The following is a 20,449-nucleotide window of genomic DNA, read 5'->3' on the forward strand; positions in this document are numbered from 1 at the left end:
AAAAAATATCTGCCATTTTATTTCTATTCATGCAAAATTCCATGTTTTAGTATTGGAACATAAAAATAAGGATCTGCTTTTATTTTTCACCCATTGGAAGTGCACTCGGATTATGTCAATAAGCAAATGAAGAGATGCACTTTGTGCCAGTACACAATTTAAGCAAATCAACCAATAAAATTAAGGCCATACCAACTTGTGCAAAAATTAAAACTTTACCCACAGTTTGCATACATTGGTTACATCCGTTCACCATGACCGCTGTCATTCTGAGATCACGCGTCTTGGGCAATTGCAATGCAGGGTTATGCAGGGTGTCATTATTTTAAAAAAGGATCAAGAGAAAAAAGAAACGCAGAAGACGGAAACAATATCATGCCTCCATAATTTAGATCGACTGAAATCATATTAACATTAAATTTATATTTGCATGATTATTAAGCCAAATAACAAACCTGTTTCATATAGAACATATTTCACATCACACTGTCCTTGGATTCCTGTGGCAGGATTAATCTTCAATGTTCTTGTCTTTTATGTTGCGTTTAGCGTGTTGGCTGTGTGAGGGCACGACTGCTGTCATTTACACAGAGAACAGTCCAGCAGAAATAGCCTTAAGCGGGGTTTGTCGATAAAGAAATACGTCATTAACAGCAAAATTGAGCTGAACAATACGTCTTTAAATGTGTTTTTATCTATATATTTGAATAGTCCCATTTCAGTGCCTGCATCTCCAATGAGCACATCAAAAGTGACTCGATCATTTCTCACACTGATGTAAATTATACATCGTATGCCTCTATACGTCTAATGGATGGTGCGTAAACCAGTTTTGCACTAGTTTGGTGACTATGTGAACTCATGAAAACGCTCCTGTCAAAACAATTCATGTTTGTGAACGTTCCAATGATATGTGATATGCAACCTTGCTACATTGTGCTGCTGTTGAATTGCAATGTTTCAGCTTACATTTCCCAATTACTGAAGTCAGGTTTTGTCTAACCTTAATGGAATCCTTAATATAATTTGAATAGAAATCCAGTGTTTTAATGGAGCTGAGGGGTAAACCAGTTTTACGAACACATATATCACAAACCTATTGATTACAAGAGAGAGGATTCATTAAAAATAGCCCTTTAAATTGAACATAATATCATGATGCCATATCATTTAAATAAATAAATATTTGACAAATAAAATATGGGTAGTTGACAAATGAACCGTACCATGTGTCCTATGGTGTGACAAGCAAAAATGTTAAAATCAAAATGATAATAAAATATTATTTTATGTTGTTTATATTTATAATATAAAACAGCATAACCTCGTATCTCCAAATGTTTTGTTTTTCAGGAAACCGGAAAAAAACTATAATTTTTAAATTATTACGAACTGTGTTGTCAGAGTTGACAAGCACTTTTTAATACTTTTTATTGGTTAGATATTTGCCTGTTATTGGTTAGGATACATGATAATGGCAATAAAAATCACAAAATATGCACACATAGGACACGTGCACGGTTTATTTGTCGACTACCTAACTATTATTTTCACTTCTGGCAAAAAAGTGTGTTGACATTTGAAAAGATCTCACATATTTTAAGACCAAAACATTCGTATACCATAAATTTGACCTATTGTCATATTTTTGGTAATGTTTTGCCCAGTCATGACTATCCTACATATTTAATTATAAAGGGACATTTTTCTTCCATTTTGTAAATCTTAAATACACATGAAAGTAAAACTGCATGATTTAAAACCAGATTTTACAAATGAGCAAAACTGTCACTGTCAATGTTTCGACAACCAAATCACATCGAGGTGAGACAGAAAATGAAATGACAAATCATACTTGTTATAAAATGTGATAAGAAGTATTCAAAACTTAACCACTCTTTGGTTTGAAAAACAAGCGGTTAAAAGAAGATGTTACACATGATACAAACTTGCATATCCTACAGAAAGCATCTATCATCTATCACACAGGCTGTTGAGCACTAGACACCATGTACACGTTTTCAGTTAGTGGATGTCTTCAAATCAGCAGTCAGAACAAAACGTTACAAAAGTGAAAATTGACATCGATATCATCTGTAGCACAAAAACGCCTTGCCATGCAAAGACAAGTTTTTCCAATGCTCTTTTTTATAGCAATGATCGAGGATGACTACTGTAGAAGAGAAAAGATTTAAACATACAGTAGTGTCTTTATGGGCCCTCAGGATAAAAACTCCATAGTGAACATGATAAACACAAGCAATTGCATATATGATTATTGCATAGAGAAGCCGGATGAAAATGCATTCTTAATTTCTGAAACTAAACCTTTGTGCACGTAATAACTCTACTGCACAACATAGTACTGTCTATGCATTTATACACATAGTTTGAAAAAATCACGTAATATACATTTGGTTGGAAATATAGTTGGTTTTATCATGGCACTGGCTGTAACTGCTTAATTATCAAGCTTATAAAAATAATACTATCAGCTGTTAAGAACATGTATGAAATGTGAGTTATGAAAGATCCCGCTGGATCTTTTCTGAAGCATATAGCATATAAAGGCTATATTGTTTCCCCTCACACCCCTAGCAAAGTTGTTTTAGCTTATTACAGAATCCTTCCAAAATGTGAACAGATGAAAAATAAGAAACAACCAAGTCTGTCTTTTGGTCAACCTGAAAGTAAGATGCATTACAGCAACATGAAGTTTGGCGCATGGACAGAGAGGATAATCTATAATGTAAATCAAAAGACAAATCTATGAGTACAGATAGAGGAACACATTAACCACAGCTTGAATAAATAATTGTTTTGACCGGCACCCGTCAAGATTTCATTAGTTATTAATATCAGACTTACACATCAGGGGAGAGTTCTGACAAGTGCTTGTAAATACACATATCAAAGCGAATGTGGGTCTACGGGACCCGCGGCATATTCACTGCGTATTCGTGGAAGCCCCAAACTGCCCTGCGATCTCAAAATACGTTTAATTTTCAAAGGCTTTCTCATGGAAGTATTATCATTTAAATATGCGATATATTACACATCGGTTCTCGCAATGCAGTACGTCTTCAAGTTGCAAAAAAAAAAAAACGTTTTACAAGAGCATCTCCTCTTGGATTCCCAGTCGTCGGTTCAGAAGTTCGTAGATGTGAAAAAGTTATATGTTTACTTCAGTCATTTTCATTTTTTAAGTAAATATATTGCCACATTCATATATCATGCATTTTACTGCATTGCTATTGCACAGGTCCGGATTATTCGGGAGGGCAGGAGAGAAAGAGACGAAAAAATATTCATAAATACCTCTGCCGGAGGGCTCATCATCACCAGAAGCATGTGAGCACTGTTGTGAGATAAAGGCGGCGCAGGAAGATGAAGGAGGAGCGTGGAGGTGGGTATATACGGAACGCTTTTTACTGCTTGTGAACATCCTCGCTGCGTATGATCTTGTAAATGATCCAGTAGAAAATGTTAAAAATGAGGAAGACTAGCGGAAAGGCCACGCGCGACACCGTGTCGATCCGTTTGGCGCGGCCGATGAAGAGCTTGCGCATTTCCTCCACGGTCTTCTCAGGGGGGTTGGCGGAGGTGGGAGCGTTATTGTTGTTCCCCTTGATGGCCATGCCATCTTTGGCCTGCAGGCACGCCGGGCCCATGCCATAGGCGGCGAAGCTGAATCGCCCGTCTCCCGCCTCGTCCTCCTGCAACACAAATTGTCAATCTGTCAAGTGTCGAGAAGCCCATTATCCCCACACTCCACTTTAAACAATGTAGAGAGCCCGACCTATTGATTCCCTCAATCCTGTTGGGTTGATCTGTAGCCCATATATTCTATGTGGCACAGCATGATATGGATTATATGTGCTTATGGGAATTAACTATTGACATATGACCGCTGGACGGGATAGGGTTTTGGTCAGAGGTCGCAATATTTCAGGTGATTTAATAGACTGACCTTGCTTTGCCTCATATTTCCACCCTTGCTTACATCAGTGCTTTTCCAAACTGCCAACATTTTTTATTAAAAATGTAATCATGAATTTGACTGCAAAATGATTCTTGAAGTGACTGCGTTACGCGATTTAATTGTAAACAGAATACGGTGATATGAATTAAAAAAATAGTTGGTTTAATGGTTAAAAAAGAATGGTTATCATCTCACCTAAAAACACAAGTGTTAACTGTAGTTTTGTATGACTATTGTAGTATTATACCGTATAGTTTAGTTTTCTTTAGCATAAACTAGAGATGCACCGATATATCGGCCAATAATCAGTATCGGTCGATAAAGCCACTTTTCACACTATCGGCTGATAGTTTGAAAACAGACGATGATCGAGAGAGGACAGGAAAATGCTATGGATGTGTAGAAAATTTTAAGAAACATCACTAGTTTGATAATCAATATCAATAGTCAATATATGAATTAATAACATTCAGAAAGTTAAGGAATATTAATTTTATTTTTGGGATCAGCAGATATCAGATTATATTCAGAATAATCTGCTATCAGTATCGGGGGAGAAATTTTGCATCAGTGCATCTCTAGTAAAATATAAATGGTATATTTTGTATGTTCAAAAACACTTTAGTATCTAGAAAATGTTCTAGGCTTCCCACAATATCACATTTTAATCATTCGATTAGTTTGGCCAAAATAACAAAATAATTCACAAAAACAATATTATCATAATATATATTAAATGTTTATTTTTATAAAGAAATAAACAATACTATAAGTCATACTCATGTTTAACTTTGCTTTTTTGTGGTTTCCTTATTTTGGTCAATGATTCTAACTCGAGTGTAGGGCAGAGAGAGAGTTCCTAACCACTGTTGCTCTTAAAGTAAAATGTTATTTTAATTAAGACAAAACTATATTTACGATATTATCATATTGTGTAAAATTAACATGATATCGACATGGTATGTTGTGACACCCCTAGTGTACTATCATACTTTAACATGTGGGAGTGCACATAATTCATTCTACTGTATATATATATATATATATATATATATATATATATATATATATTTACTTCCCCTTCAAAAATAAGTAAACGTGAAGTTCACTTTATAAAGTATATTTAAGCAGTATATCAAGTTCAGATATATTTTTTTATTTTACTTCATGCAATAAGTAATACTAGTACTAGTAAGTGTATTGACAAATAAACCGTACATGTGTCCCATGGTCCCAAATCTATTTGAAAACGAGCTGTTAATAATATATTATTTTGTGTTATTTATATGTACAATATAAAACAACATTGAGAGATTTATCTTTATTGTTAGATATTTTCATAATTGCTGTCACACCATAGGACACATGTGTGGTAACCCTATCAACAACCCATGTGTCAATACTACTTGGAACTAAGTTGGCTAATTTTTTAAATAAAGTTTATTGAACAAAAAGAGTGCACTCTATCAATGCTCGCAAAAGACGAAGAAGTAAAATATACAGTACTTGGTATATGTCTGATAAAGGTCATGAGACCAAAACGTTGTAACATTTTTTTTTTTTTTTTGCAAGCATTGGCAATGTGCTGAATTTTTTCTCTTTTTGTTTAATGTTTAGACCTGTTGGTCTTTATTCCTTCGTAGGTGAGCAGCGATGATTGTTAATTGACTTAAGTATGTGTAACAGTAAACTTTCCGATGTGAGAAGTAGGTCTACATAAAGTACATTTCATAAAAGTACTGTACATAAAAAGTAGACTGAAAGCACACCTTCTGATTTTTAGTTTAAAATAGTTATAGTGTGTTATATATAGTATACAAACGGCACACTTAAGCTTCGAGCACGGAAAAAAAGCATATCAGTGCCTCGAATCTTTTGCTATGTCTTTTTAACCTTCTGTAGTGCTGGCCTACAAATTCATCGGACAACCTGATTTGAAGGTGTCATTTTATGTCAATGATCTCATATCACAGTGTAATATAGTGACACTATCTCTCTACATACTCTAGCATCCTGACCAGCCATAGTAACACCGGCTCTGATGCTGTCAGTTTGTGTCGGGATCATCTGTTTCTCAGCCCAATATCAGACAGGAGGATTCATTATTATCTTTGCAATTCCATTTGCTTATGCATGGTGGTGCATGTTTCACCTTTAATGAAAATAAACCTAAAATTACAAGCACTTGTAATTACATATAGGTGCTGGTAGATATTTCACATTGATTCGATTCATTTAAACACAAACCGGGGAAGCAAAACAGGATCCTTATCATCATAATGCATGTGTTTAATTTTCAGGTGCGAACTGCCGGAGAAAGGAGTCTGCTTGCTTTTCCTGAAAGATCAGCCGTTTTCTTCGCAGGTCCCCATTTTTAGACACTCTGTCCTCTTTCTGTCCTTGTCTTCCAGCTCTCCCATTTATAACTGTTAATGTGTGCAGGGGTAAATGGAAGATCACACACCAGGATACGTGCGTCTATGTGTGCGTGATGTTATCCCACGGTCCCTCTGGTTCGTATACGACGCTGTCTGTGATGCCGGGGTGCTACGACCTTACCTGTCCTTCAGCTGCACCGCCTTAGCATTTGTAAGTATTACGGATGCTCGCCTTTATTTCTTCAGCCATATGATTAATGTGGTGGCTCCAAGACGTGACGTGGAGCCGTAAAGAGAATCAGGGCTGCGGCAAGAGCAGCGTCCTGCGTCACATTCCCTCCAGCCCGGCCCTGCCAGATTCATTACCCTCCCTCTCTAATTAAAGCTCTGCATTACTGCATCAGGCGAGTCGGCTGCGGTCCCAGTCCGACTGTTAGCGGAAAGAGAGAAAAAAACAACAAGCAGCATCCAGCTTTACGGCGGAGCGCATTATCGGCGGGCATCAGGATGCAGCTCACGGCGCCGTTTGCAAATCAGGGGTGTGGCGTCTGACGCTCCATACAGGACCTCTTAGCTCCTTCATCAATCAAAGCACTTAGATGTGATTGATGTTGTTCAGTCTTTTATCGGGATGCCGTGATAAATGACGGAGATTGAAACGGGCCGTAAAGTAGCGCCTACTTTATGGTTGTATCTTAAATATTCAAAATGTTTCTCATAGGACGCTCGGTGCCGTGATCGATATGGATGTAGTCGTGTGAAAGTCGTACACATTTAGAACAGGGCGATTCGTTACGTTTATCTGTGTACCCTTGCTGTGTACCATTACAATGCATCACATTTACATAATGTCTGTTCTTTTATAACCTATGGGTGACATTGGAATGAATATATTATGAGGAGCGTATAACGACAGATTCGGGCATTATGCACGTGTGCCCGGTGGTCTTGGATGAATGAATGCTTACGAAAATCTCATTTTGTCTCGCAAATAAATACTGTGAATTTAAATGAGAACTAAACAAATGTCATTTGTTTTAAGATTGTACAAGCATATTAAGCCTTTCGGGTCTTTCAAATGGACAGAATCATACCCGTCACTACATGCCATAATCAACACAAACAATACAAACTGTTTTGACCACAGTTACTAGTTCAAGAGAAAAAATTCAGAGCAAGCATCGATTCTAAACCAGCCTATTAAATGAATCACTTACATATTCAATAGATCAATAGGTCTACATCATTTCCCAGCTGGCTAGTAATTTCACTGTATGCACACGTTACAATACAGTACCTTGCAGTTGTAAGAAGAAAGAAAACATTTTCACATTTGTAAAGAAAGTATGAATGTAACCAGACATTCCAGGATTAGCTCTAATATTTATAGGTTTAGTCTAATCCCAAAAAGTGTGAGCAACAACAATAGCGATTCTTGCCTTCGCAGCCACTTCTAATGAGCAAGACAGATGCCTATATAAGCAACAACAAAAGAACAAAACTGCAGCATTTCGCAGCAAGTACAGATCAGTGCCAAGTCAATACAATACATCTGTCTCTATTAAACACTCCAGGACACCGAGCCCCACTATAATTCTGACTGCACCACGGCGAACACCACAAAAACTCATTCTGTACTGTACCTTCATCTTTCCACCTGTGTTCAGCCGACCCGAGGACAGACGGCCAGAGTCGTCTTTTAATTTTTTTTTAGATAATCCCCTCTCGTATGTTACACGCTTACAGACGGCAGCTGAGCTTCTCAGAGCTGAGAGGAGATAGAATGGACAATATCCCATGAGTGATCCTCTCTGCATCTAAAACGCAGATTTTCCCATCAGTTCACTGCTCGCAATGTGCTATTGTCATTGTTAGGTAAAGCGAAGACATTTGCAGCTCAGAGATTGTACTGTTTTGCATACTTCTAAAATAAATGGAATCCGGTAGTTCCCAAAGAGCTAACGGCCTACGGTCTTGCTATAATATGCTTTTAAAGTTTATCACTTAAACATGCAAAAAACATCAAATTACAGAAAAAGACAGCAAATAAAAAATAAATAAACATGTGCTATAATTTTACGTGAAAAAAACTGTTGCGTACTTTTCTGTCGCCCCAGCTGTAAAAACGTCAAAAAACTGCCGCTTTTACAGGATTTGTTTTACCGCGTCGCATGAGAGCTCTTGTTTATGCAAGTGCACCTCTTTTTTTACCATCCCTGGTCAAAACCCCTGCATTTTGTCTCTTCTTTATTTTTCATAACTACTGTCTCTTTATTACATTAACTACTTCCGAAATGTATGTAAAAATGCTTTGCAACAATGCAAAATTGTAAAAAGTACTTTAAAAACGAAATGGAATTGAACTGACAGCCTGATGCATATTGCACAGAACTAGAAAGCATTTACCTTTTGTGGCAGTTTTTGTGATTATTTTGCCTGTAATAATGATTTATCTGTTAATCGGTCGGGTACAAAAAATGAGTCTAAAAAAACATGTAACTTGTAATTATATGTTTCAAACAGAGATGGTGATACAGAGGCAAAATGTACGGACTGCAGCAGTAAACATTTACTTATTCGTAAATAAGTAAATTACTTATTTACAATACATACAATACTTACATACAATACAGGTATGACCACATACTGCAATTTATGGTGGACTACTGCAATCTGCAGTATGGACTACTGCAATCTGGCAGCCTGTACAGCATCACACCATCACTGTGACTCAAGCACCTGAAGCGGCTCCTCAAAATGCTGAAAGTGCGCCCATCTACACCGCATTCCTGAATATATATAACATTTGAAAGCTCTCCTGCGTCATTTGATCCTCAGTCGGATGTGACTTATAGCTGCCGTGAACACTATAATATGTACACAAACATCTCTCCTGAATGAAATCCTTCATGGTGTGCTTTCAGTGAGAGCTTGTTTATTGTGGCGGGCACATAGCGTTTGGGTTTTGCGTACTAGGCACATTCTATAATACGTCATGTTAAGTCAATTTCGGTGCATTTAGTGTCTGGATTTTTTTGGGGAGGTTTTGTAGTGAAACACAGCACATGTAATTGGTACAACAGCTTGAATCTTTCAGGACAGCTGTCTGCACAATGTTAAAACAACCTTCCTGTGGGGTCAGTCGCAACACTGATAGACACAGATCTCGGTCTGTCCAGCAGGGGGAATCCTCATTCTACACGCGGTCAACAGCTGCCTCTCAGAGACACGAGCTGGAGCAGGAGAATGTCGATAAGCTCCTGTGGTAATGCTGGGGAGTTGTTTTATTGTGTAGTGCAGGGAGTTGACAGCTCTGAGCTGCAGTGCAGAGCTCAGGCACTGAATGATGGCCCCAGCGAGCCAGGATGGAGGGCCGAACCGCGGCCGTGGATCACGGCGGCCGGGAGTTTCATTAACCAGGCGATAATGATAATGCAGCAAACCTGCCGCACCTCCTGAAATGAAGTGTACATCCCACATAAGCGCTATTGTTTCCCCGCATACAGCGTTCATCTGGAATGTCACGGTTGGCGGTCACCTATTGGACGGGAATCTTGGGTGTTCATTCCAAACTGTTGGATTTGTGGTTTGTGCCGTGTGCCCTTGGGGCCCGAATGGTGACAGGTCTGATATCAGCGGCTATGTCTCTGTGGATTTACCTGTACTGGGCTGAAGGTAGCGAAGACTAATTTCACTGCACCTATTGCATGCAGCCCAGAGGCTGATTGAGGATTACAACGGGGATTCAGGATTTATGTTGAGCTTTCTGAGGCACTTGAAAGATTTGCCCGTGCATTCTAACAGTTGTAAAACTTCATATACGTATTTCTATATAATCTCAGAGAAGATCAGAGCATCAATCTGTAGTGATAATTATATAACTGCAGAATCCACTTCAAGAGACAAACAATATATTTTAGAAATTTAAAAAATTATAATCAGTATTATTATTATTATTAGAAACAAACAATAACAACAATAGCAATAAAAACAGCAATATTAATAATAATCAAAAGAATATTATTATTATTATTTGTAAAAACTAGATTTTTGTATCTTAATAATTGTTATTATTATTAGCCTATTTGTAAAAACTATATATTTTCATCTAAATAATAATAATAACTGCCTATTTAAGTGTGCGCAACAAGTGACAACATTCCTCTCAAATTTCACAAAAAAATATAGTTTATTTATTTGCATTTATCTGCAGAAAATAAAAAGACGCAATACTTTGGGTTATTGAATACTGCAAAGATAACCAGTTCATATTCATTTTTTAACAACCCAGGACTGATGTTTCATGCACTTACTATGCCGCCCGTCTTTCACATTGGTTTTGGGTGACTTTATTTCATTTCTGAGGTTTGTTTCTGTTGAAATTCAATACACACTAGACTGGGATTACCACAATACATGTAGAAATGCTGTTTTAAAGGCTAAACTTGAGTGGTTTGGTCATTGTTTGAATGACTGCTAGTTGGTACATGTACTAGTGGACTATTTTCCCAGAAAATAAATGAAAGCAAGATCTACATCCCAATTGCTGTCCACAGCACCGCTACTATGCTTCATTTTCCAGCAGGGTTGTTGTGAAATGTAGGTTGTGATGTAATGCCTTTGTGGGATTTCGAAATCAAAAACGCACATTCCAACAAATCAGCAATAACGCATTGCCAAAAGCCAGTTTTACAAAACGAGTTTTGCTTATGAAATGTGGCACTGTGCCATTTATCCTCACACATTATTTCTCACAGCCCAGATAAAATATTAACTCTCTGTGTGTTTTGTAACTCTGAGCGCAAACATACCGTTTGAATCCTTAACAAAGTGAATATTTGCCACAATGAAATATTAAGCACACGGTCTGCTGTGCTTTCAGCCGTCTGTGTTTAAAGATCGTGACTGTATGGTTCACCTTAAGATGTCTTCTTCTCCTCTGGAAGCGCAGGAGCTCCTTGTGTTGGCGTGCGATAAAGTTGACAGCGGCGTACTCCAGCAGGGCAGAGAAGACGAAGAGTAGGCACACAGCCATCCAAATGTCAATGGCTTTCACATAGGACACCTGCAGCAGGGCAAATTCAACAGAGAAGTGTGAGTCACCGCCTGGCTTGACGTTCACCCGTTGAGTCACTCGCTTGGCTCAAGTGCTTAAAACTTTCCAGTCGAGAAAGTTGTCAAATATGCCCTATTATAAGGAAGAATACCCAAGAAACACTTTAATCTAAAACCCAATGAACTGGAAGGACTGTCGTATCAAGGTCTGACATGAGGATCAAAGCTGTAATGAATAAAATATGTCAATGATAAGAATTGAAGCTTAGCAGCAAAGCTAGTAAGTCTTTACGCAACAACTTTTCAAGCGGCGGGTCGGTCTCGGCGCACACGGGTGTTTGAAGTGTTCTCGGGGACATGCATTCAGAGCTTCTTCACATGGCCTGGAAAAGAGCACGGCTGTTGGCCCTAACGCTCAGAGAGACAAACTTTATTTGACAAGCCAGTGACCAAAGTGGTGGTGGAGTTTAGGAGCATTTCAGCAGCATGGTTCAGAAAGCACTGCTGAAATGATTGTAGTTCACTGGGGTGAGACAGTGGTGTCGATAGACTCTATTCTGAGCCGACCGTTCATATAGACAGTATATATGTCTGGAGCATGTACACCGACCACCATGGCCCAGTTCCAACCAAAAAAAATGGTTTTAATAAATAAAAAGCTTTGTGTAGCTCAAAAACATTTTTGTAGTTCTTATTTTAAACATCAAATGTGGGGTATTGATCGTAACTAGCAATTGAAAACTCTCAGAGTGATGTAACAGCACATTTTCATGATCATTATTGTGTCTGCTAAATATCTACCATGTCAGAAGTGAAATCCTGCTCTTATCTGAACATCTGTGTGTCTGTTGGCCAGCCATTATGCATGCAAATTATGATCAACAGGATTGTCAAACTCAGGCAATATCTTGTTTGCATAATACATGCGTATGCTGTATCTCATCGTAACACAGTAAGTTGGATCTCAAAATCCTCAGTGCACCGTGCACACAGGAGGAGGAATCAGCAAATACAAAGGTCAAGGTCATACAAAGGCACACAGAGATTAATAAATGATGGATTCACATAAAGGTTCTGTTATGAAATACAGTGCTCAAAGTAATTATGTCAACAGCCACACACACACACACACACACACACACACACACACACGAGCACACACGCACACACAAACGCAATGCAACCATCAAGCCATACAAAATAGACATGTATGTTAAATACAATAAATAATGGATTTTCAAATCATAAAAAACACAAGTGTATTGTAGACACTCTTAAGAAGGAAGTCACTGATTGTTTCATTTTTTCCAAAAAAGCAACATCACATGTGTTCTGCAATTTTTCTAATGACAAACTCACATCAAATTTGTCAAATAAACCATGGTAGTTTTTAGAATTGATATTTCAATAAATATTATATCATTTCTTACAATAATTACACATTTAAATGCAATTATTATAATAAATCATTATAAATGAATTATTAATTTTTTTCTTTTTTGACAGTATCAACAGTACAGTACAGTATTCGACAGTACAGTTCATTTATTTGACATGTTTTATTTATCCCAGTATTTGTGTATTATCATGGAGCATTATTTGCTAGCATGAGAGAGGGACTGATATGCATGTATAAAGAACATTCCATAAAAGTAAATTAGGTTTTATTTTAGTAATGACATCATTCATGTAGATGGCTGGTTAATGATAATAATTTTGCTACAGTAGTCATGGCCCCTATATCGATGATCCACCAGTGACATAATAATTCATTTTTTATATCTATACCTTAACTTTCCTTGATCTTTTCCTATAAACGCGATTAAATATTTTTTCTTTATGTCTAGAATGTCATGGCAGAAACAACATGTTAACATTTTTTTGTTGTGAAAATCTAGTGTAATGTAGTTTATGTATTTTGTGTACTCGTAATGAAGAATAAAGCTTGCCAGTATACACTCATGAGCTGACAGGCTTGACTGATCAATCTAGATCCCCATCATTCTCTGTTTCATCATGGGACTAATAAAATACATAAATCATCAATTACACAGCGGAAACACATCCTTTGCTCTTTATTTTGTTGCAGTAGTGCTAAAGAGCTGAAATTGCCCAGTGCGTCATTTGAGCACTTGAAGGCACATCATGGCGCAATAACCGCTTCCAAGCTCATAATTGCAAACTTCCCAGGAGGACTTGCACATTATTCAGTGTTCAGAAATTCGGCCCGCCCAGTCACACAGGAGATCCTATTCTTCCAAAACATCAGAAGAGCTACAGAAACCAAACCTGCAGATATTTGGCCAAACCTGTGTGAAGTTTTTGACTGCCTGTTTTAACACCTGCTGCTGTGCACACCCTTAAGGATTCAGCATTCACAAGCAGCTGAGGGTTTTTTTTACTAATAAAAACCCTGATCAGTCTGAATTCAACAGTTTGTGACGTGCGTTCCAGGGCAGATGTTTTGTAAATCTGTCACAATGCGATACGGGGCTTTGCAAAGGTGATGTTTTTGAAACATAGTGAAAGAAAAGGGAAAGAAACTTCATGTGAATGGTTTAGGCAAACTCCTGAAAAGACAGCATACACTTTTATTAGGGCAACTTTTTTAATTGCAACATAAAAAGGGTTCACCATAAAAAGTGATTAGATGTCCCAAATTAACCAGGACAGCCTTAGATTCATGATGTGTTTCCAGGTGTCCTGACAAACCTTTAGAATGCAAATAAATCCTGATTTTAGCTGTTGGTTCATTGACTTTCATACAATTGACTTTTATACAAATCATTGAGATTGGAGCTAACTTTATTGCTATAAATTCATATCTGTGGAAACTAAATATGATGTTTACGTTCAGAATCCCAATGGCGAATTAATCACAGCGAAGCTGTGGCTCCAAAAAATGTGGAGCCGAAGGAAAATACATTTATTTAGCACTAGGTGGGACACCAGAGTTAATATACTGTATTAGGATATATACACTGTAGTTACTTTCTCTACATTTGTGTGTGTGGCAAGGACCCTCGCACATTGATTTACTGTAGGGTGATACATTATTTTTAAAAAGCCAGTTGAGAAAGTTGGTGGGCCACATATTTCCAGGTTATAGTATTGTATAGGGGAGAGGATGTTAAAGCAAGTAGGATGCAAGCCAGCTTAACCATATAAGTAAACAGCAAAAATGATATTTTACACAATATCAGCCTGTTGTGGTAAATGATTAAAACCAACTGACCTTTGGAAGAGAAGCTCTAGATCCTGAACTCTGGGTGGTCATGGTCAGCACAGTAGTGATGCCCAAGCCAACGCGAGCAGGGGCGGCGTCCATGTTGATCCAGAAAGACACCCAAGACAAAATGACGATCAGGAGGCTGGGAATGTACATCTGGATCAGATAATAACCCATCTGTCTCTCCAGGTGGAATCGGGCCTCTATGCAGGTGAACTTCCCTGAAACAGAAAATGTACACGGTTTTCATTGTTGCCTGTCTGTGAAGTGACTGCACATCTGCAGTTAAACACAAAGTCATGTTTTTTAGTGTTTTGCCATTGCAGATTTATTAACATAAGCCATAGTACTTAAGTATGAGTTTCGACACAGTAAATAGACATCATTTGATTTTATTTGGTTATTTAAATTTGATTGTTTGGTTATTAACGTTTTAACAATATAAATATAAAAATTATGATATGATTATGCATTATAAAAATATTATATATATATATATATAAATATATATATGTATATAAATAAATATCATATAAATATGATAATATATATAAAACATGAATATGCATTTTATCCAAACAAATGTGTTAGACAATGAGTAAGATGTTGGTAATAGGAAAATAGCAAATGTCACATGTTGTGATACAGTATAGAGTACAGCTGAATTGAAAATGTCTGAATCAAGGTCCATTTCTCTTTCTCTCTTTGTGCAACTAAACAGAGCTTTTATAGTTATACAGCATAAGCCTCTAGATTATCTCTTTATCCAACACAAAATTATGTATTGACTCCGATGATGGTGTTTATGAATATATGGATAAGAAAGGTAAATACTAGTTTTAACAACAAACAGAAGTATTGACTCAAAGCAATTACAATCCTTGCTGATTGCAAACAACAACGCAGACGCCACTGACCGGCATTTAAATAAAAAATACATCCAGTGTCTAGGTTTTCCCAAGAGATACGGAGAGTGCAATAGGACGTGGAAGGCAAACTTAAAAGGGGGAGCTTAGGCCTGCTTGGCAAATGAAAATAGATTGCTGCTAATAAATCGGAGAAAACGACACTTTAATTTCCGGGTAATGCTTGACTGGAGAGCAGCAGAGCGCATGCACTCGGCATGGGGCTGGATGTCCAGTGCTTGTGTTAGAAGAACATGTCCATGCCAGAGAGAGAGAGAGAGAGAGAGACAGAGAGACAGAGAGAGAGACAGAGAGAGAGGGGGAAGGATGTGAGATTTAGAGCATCCCAAGGGCCTTTAATGCATTTCACTATATGCACAAAAGGGAGGTTAGAGGTGAAGAGCAAAGTAATCAGGGGAATGAAACAGATAGAGAAAGAACCAAAATAAGAGCTTGTGACATTAAATATTTGCTTTTACTACGAAACACTATATTTGATTATTGTGTGCGATTCCTTCTCACTTAAGTAAATAAGGACAAAGTTGTAATATTTAGATAAAACCTTCTTTGAACAATATCCTTGATGGCAGCTATATCAGACAAATACACGATCTTTACGAACCATCCACATTATCCATTATTATTATACATAATAATCATTATTAAATACAAAACACAGAAAATCTGACCCAAATGTCCCTTCTGTTTTGCCGTGCTTCTATTTTCGATCTGGACAAGTCTGGCCTTCAGCATTTTTCCAGTTTATCTGGAGTGTAACAAATTCCGACTGTTGACGTTGACAGAACAGATGGTATTTAACTCAATCGAAAGTTCATGAAGAAGAATCAAAGCAGAGCTATAGTGTCTGTCCTTTAGCTGAACCTGTGTCAAACCAAGTCATTTGTAACAATGTATCCTCTCGAACAGTTTGTCAGTGTTTTGTGTGTGTACATTATCTGCTCTGCTGAACAGACAGTTCAGCACAGGAAGAATACGACACAAGAGAAAACGGCTCTAACCTGTGTTATAGTGCTTGGTACAGTAACGTAGATCCTTCTCTTCTTTCATGATAAACTGAGGTAATGTCAATCCATCTGCTACCTGCACAGCTCCCTTTTCATCCCACTCGAATATTAGATCGTTCATCGTATAGCCGACTAGAGGAGGAGAGATAACACATCTGAATTGAAGTGATGTTCTGGAGGAACAAAAAGGGTTTAAAGGTATAGTCCAACAAAGAAATCATCCTCAAGTCATTCACAATGTGTATATGACTCTTTCTTCTGTGGAACACAAAAGAAGACATTAAGAGAAATGTCTCAGTTTTGTGTCCAGACAATGGAAGTCAATGGGTGCCAATGTTGTTTGGTTACATTTTCTTATTTTTTTGTTCTGCATTAGAAAGAAAGGCATTGAGTTTGAAATGACACGAGAGTGAAGAAAGGACAGAATTTTACATTAGGGTTGAAATATCCGTTTAATTTGTGCAGGAACAAGCCAGATACTACAGTCCACGAAAGGACATGGTGGTGAAAAAAATGTGAGATTGGAGAGAAATGTCTAAAATATATTTTATAGTTTTACTATTCTATTCTATTCTATTCTATTCTATTCTATTCTATTCTATTCTATTCTATTCTATTCTATTCTATTCTATTCTATTCTATTCTTCCCTCGCACAGATATTTATGTTCCCCACAGAATATTTAGCTTTCACTTGCGAACATGAGGGAATGCAAAACTTTTATGAAAGAACAAAAAAATATTTATGGGGGAATAGAACTTTTTAGAAAGAGAACGAAAAAGCTTTGTAATTGATTTTTCGCTTTTTCCATGAAAACAGCTGTTGACACTAAAGGTTTGCTGACACATTTGCATATTTTTTGTGGGAGTGTTGTAATATTTCATTGTGCCACAGCACTCTCCATCTATATCGACTGGGGTGGGGAGGTTATTTCCAGCTTCTGTCCCGGGACCTCATAACAAACTAAGCACCACACACACTCCTAAAAATAAAGGTTCTTAACAGGTTCTTCACAGAGATGCCATAGAAGAACCATTAAGTCAAAGGTTCTTTAAAGAACCATCTTTTTCTCACCACCGTTTATGAAACAGATAGGTTCCTTGGATAATAAAGGTTCTTTATGGAACCCTTTCGACAAAAAGGGGTTTCTGTGGCATTCTGAAGCACCTTTATTTTTAAGCGTGTAACACCAAATGCTTTAGTCAAACAAATGTACCCCAGTTTTCCCGAAACACATTTTTATAAGGCAAATATGAGAATTCAAGGGAACAACAGAGATGTATAATGGCGGCCTGCACTAGAAGCACCTCCCTGCTGACTCCTGAATCTACTCTCTTAAATCAGCATGCTCTTCATCTCCTGACGCTAGCCAGTACAACATCCATCTCTGCACCACTGAATAAATCCTCTCCATCTGCTTGAAAGGATCAGGGCATACTTACAACTCTCCAACTGCATTATACAGGTCTGCACATCCATAGGGAAATTCTTCAGGTCCATGGGGCAGGCTAGAATCAGTGTTATTCTGAAAAAAACAAGATCCACAATCAGCATCAAACACACAACAAATAAAATAAGACTGTTTCTTTTTTTTCAGCAGTTAATATGTTAAAAACCAAGAGAAGCAATCAAGCTCTATTAAACCTATCACTATAAACTGAATTATTTTTCTCCCTTAGCAGATCCAAACTCTAGATAAGGAAACAGCTCGCTGTGGAGCCCCGGCTGAGCAGATCTCACTCAAGGCTATAATAACGTCAGTATCAGAGGATAGTGGTTATTTACCTGAATTTTTCAATCTAACTTTGCGCTCTTGCAAGGGCAATTTAAAGCAAGTTCAGGGCTGAGACCAAACTGATCTGAAGGGTTCATTTGATAGTGTCAAGTTAAGAGATGTGGCCTTCCTTACACACTCCAAAAAGTAATTCACTAACTCCAGCCTTCTACCGCTAGAATCATAAACCAGCTTGAAAGGTTATATACATGCCCAATGTCATTGTGTATTGAGAATATTTACATTTTATTGTAATAAAAGCAATGTTTAATGTAAAATGTAAAAGATAATTATATAATTTTGGTAACACTGTATTTGTTGACAAAGTGGTAATACGTGCGCTAACATAAAATGACAGTGAACAAAACTTTTACAGCACTTATTCATCTTAGTTTATGTCATTGATCCTAATTATAATATTTGTATCATTGTCAATTATCCTAATGATAATAATGTTTAAAGAAAAAAACCTGCCACATCTGTCACCTCTGTTTTGGCATCGACATTATAATCTTTATATTTTTAAACAAGCTGCCACTATAACAAGTATAAGTATATGATTTAAGGCAAATGTCCAATTGCATATATGCTTTTATTTAAAATAAATATAAATTCTGTCACCCTTTACTCACCCCCAAGTTGTTCGAAGACTGTATTTTTTTGTTTTGTTAAACACAAAATAAGATAGATTGAAGAATATGGGAAACTAAACAGTTCTGGGGCACCATTGAATACCTTTGTAGTTTTTATCCAAACAATGGAAGTCAATAGTGCTCCACAGCTGTTTGGTTGCAAACATTCTTCTAAATATCTCTTTCTGTGTCCAAATTTGGACCTTCTTGCAACAACTATGGGGTGAGTAAATGGAATTTTGGGGTGAACTGTCCCTTTACATTAATCTCGTAGTAACTTGCACCATTCAGGTACCATCTGTCACAGCTTTGTTGGCCACCTGTGTTTTACATGTTACAATTTAATATTTTATTGTTTTATATTTATTATAATACAACAACTATAAATACACAAATTATGATTTGTCAGACAAAAAATAAAGTGTTTTTTCTATATTATAAGTTCTCTAATCTCTTGACTGATTGTTTTGTGTTCTTAACTGTTTTACAGTTTTCATTTAGCAGGGAAGCCTAAAAGAGGTTGTAGTAGTTTAGTGTAATAGGGGCATGTTGTCACAAAAGTTAACATTAAATAGAAATTTATAAATAATAAAAATTCTGTCAATAAGATCATAAGATATGCCTAAAGGTGATCCAGTCTGTGAACACCCAGTGATTCACTTTTTCTACATAAAATTAGATGCTACCTAATGTAAAGAACATGCTGTAAAAATATAAGCTTAAATACAAGCTATAAATTATCTATAATAAACAAAAGATTTTGTGCAAAATAAAACAAAATATTAAAATATAATTGTATACATTAAAATCTAAGTACTGTATCTTCAAATCGCATTCAAATCATGTAACACACATTTCCCTTTTTAGTCATGTTTATGGGTATAACTTCTTTCATGCTTCAAATTTCATAATTAGATTATGTAAATTTTGCCTGGATTTCACAAACCTAGCCTAAGAAATACTCACTTGCAACAACTTGAACATATTGCATAAGGTATTCGTCATATAAATAAACTTGATTTTTAATATCACCTTATACTGTACAAGACATTCCCATTTTTGGAAATCCTCAAAAGTTTGTTGTCAGTTGTGACCTCGTGGAAATTGGCACCCTTTTCATTGGCAAAGAACAGATCCGGTTTCCAAATGGAGTCCAACATAGAGGGATCAAGGTCAAGGGAGTCATCGGGATATTCGCTGTAGGCCAGCCGAGGGTCATTCCACTGCTGTCTCAGGAAAATGTTCACTCTGTAATCCTGTGGCGCACAAAGACAGCCATGTCAATACATCTGAGCGGATCCGCCGAGAACATCAGAAGCCTGGACATGTGTTATCTATTTAATTCTTTATTTATTTAGCCTGTGTGTTTAAACTCAGTGCAGGTAAATTAAGCTTCGTATCACCACATATTTTGCTGGAGGTAATTGTTACAGCATAGACAGAGCAGAAGCCATAAAGCTGTGGCATTTC

The 20,449-nt window shown here is 37.0% G+C and overlaps 1 protein-coding gene across 3 annotated transcripts in view; it reads right to left on the reverse strand.

The window, feature by feature from the left end:
- Window positions 1-3,428: 3,428 nt before the first annotated feature.
- glra1 (glycine receptor, alpha 1) overlaps window positions 3,429-20,449 on the reverse strand; it is a gene marked incomplete at both ends in the record, with an annotated part of 42,793 nt that continues 25,772 nt past the window's right edge. For all 3 annotated transcript variants that reach the window (XM_079480523.1, XM_079480522.1, XM_079480521.1), the window contains 6 exons: window positions 3,429-3,716; window positions 11,279-11,425; window positions 14,651-14,865; window positions 16,569-16,706; window positions 18,016-18,098; window positions 20,012-20,235. In XM_079480523.1, coding sequence (XP_079336649.1) covers window positions 3,429-3,716; window positions 11,279-11,425; window positions 14,651-14,865; window positions 16,569-16,706; window positions 18,016-18,098; window positions 20,012-20,235 — 1,095 coding nt within the window. The remainder of the gene's footprint in view (window positions 3,717-11,278; window positions 11,426-14,650; window positions 14,866-16,568; window positions 16,707-18,015; window positions 18,099-20,011; window positions 20,236-20,449) is intronic.

Source organism: Barbatula barbatula (assembly GCF_947034865.1).
Source record: "Barbatula barbatula genome assembly, chromosome: 18".
Taxonomy (NCBI): domain Eukaryota; kingdom Metazoa; phylum Chordata; class Actinopteri; order Cypriniformes; family Nemacheilidae; genus Barbatula; species Barbatula barbatula.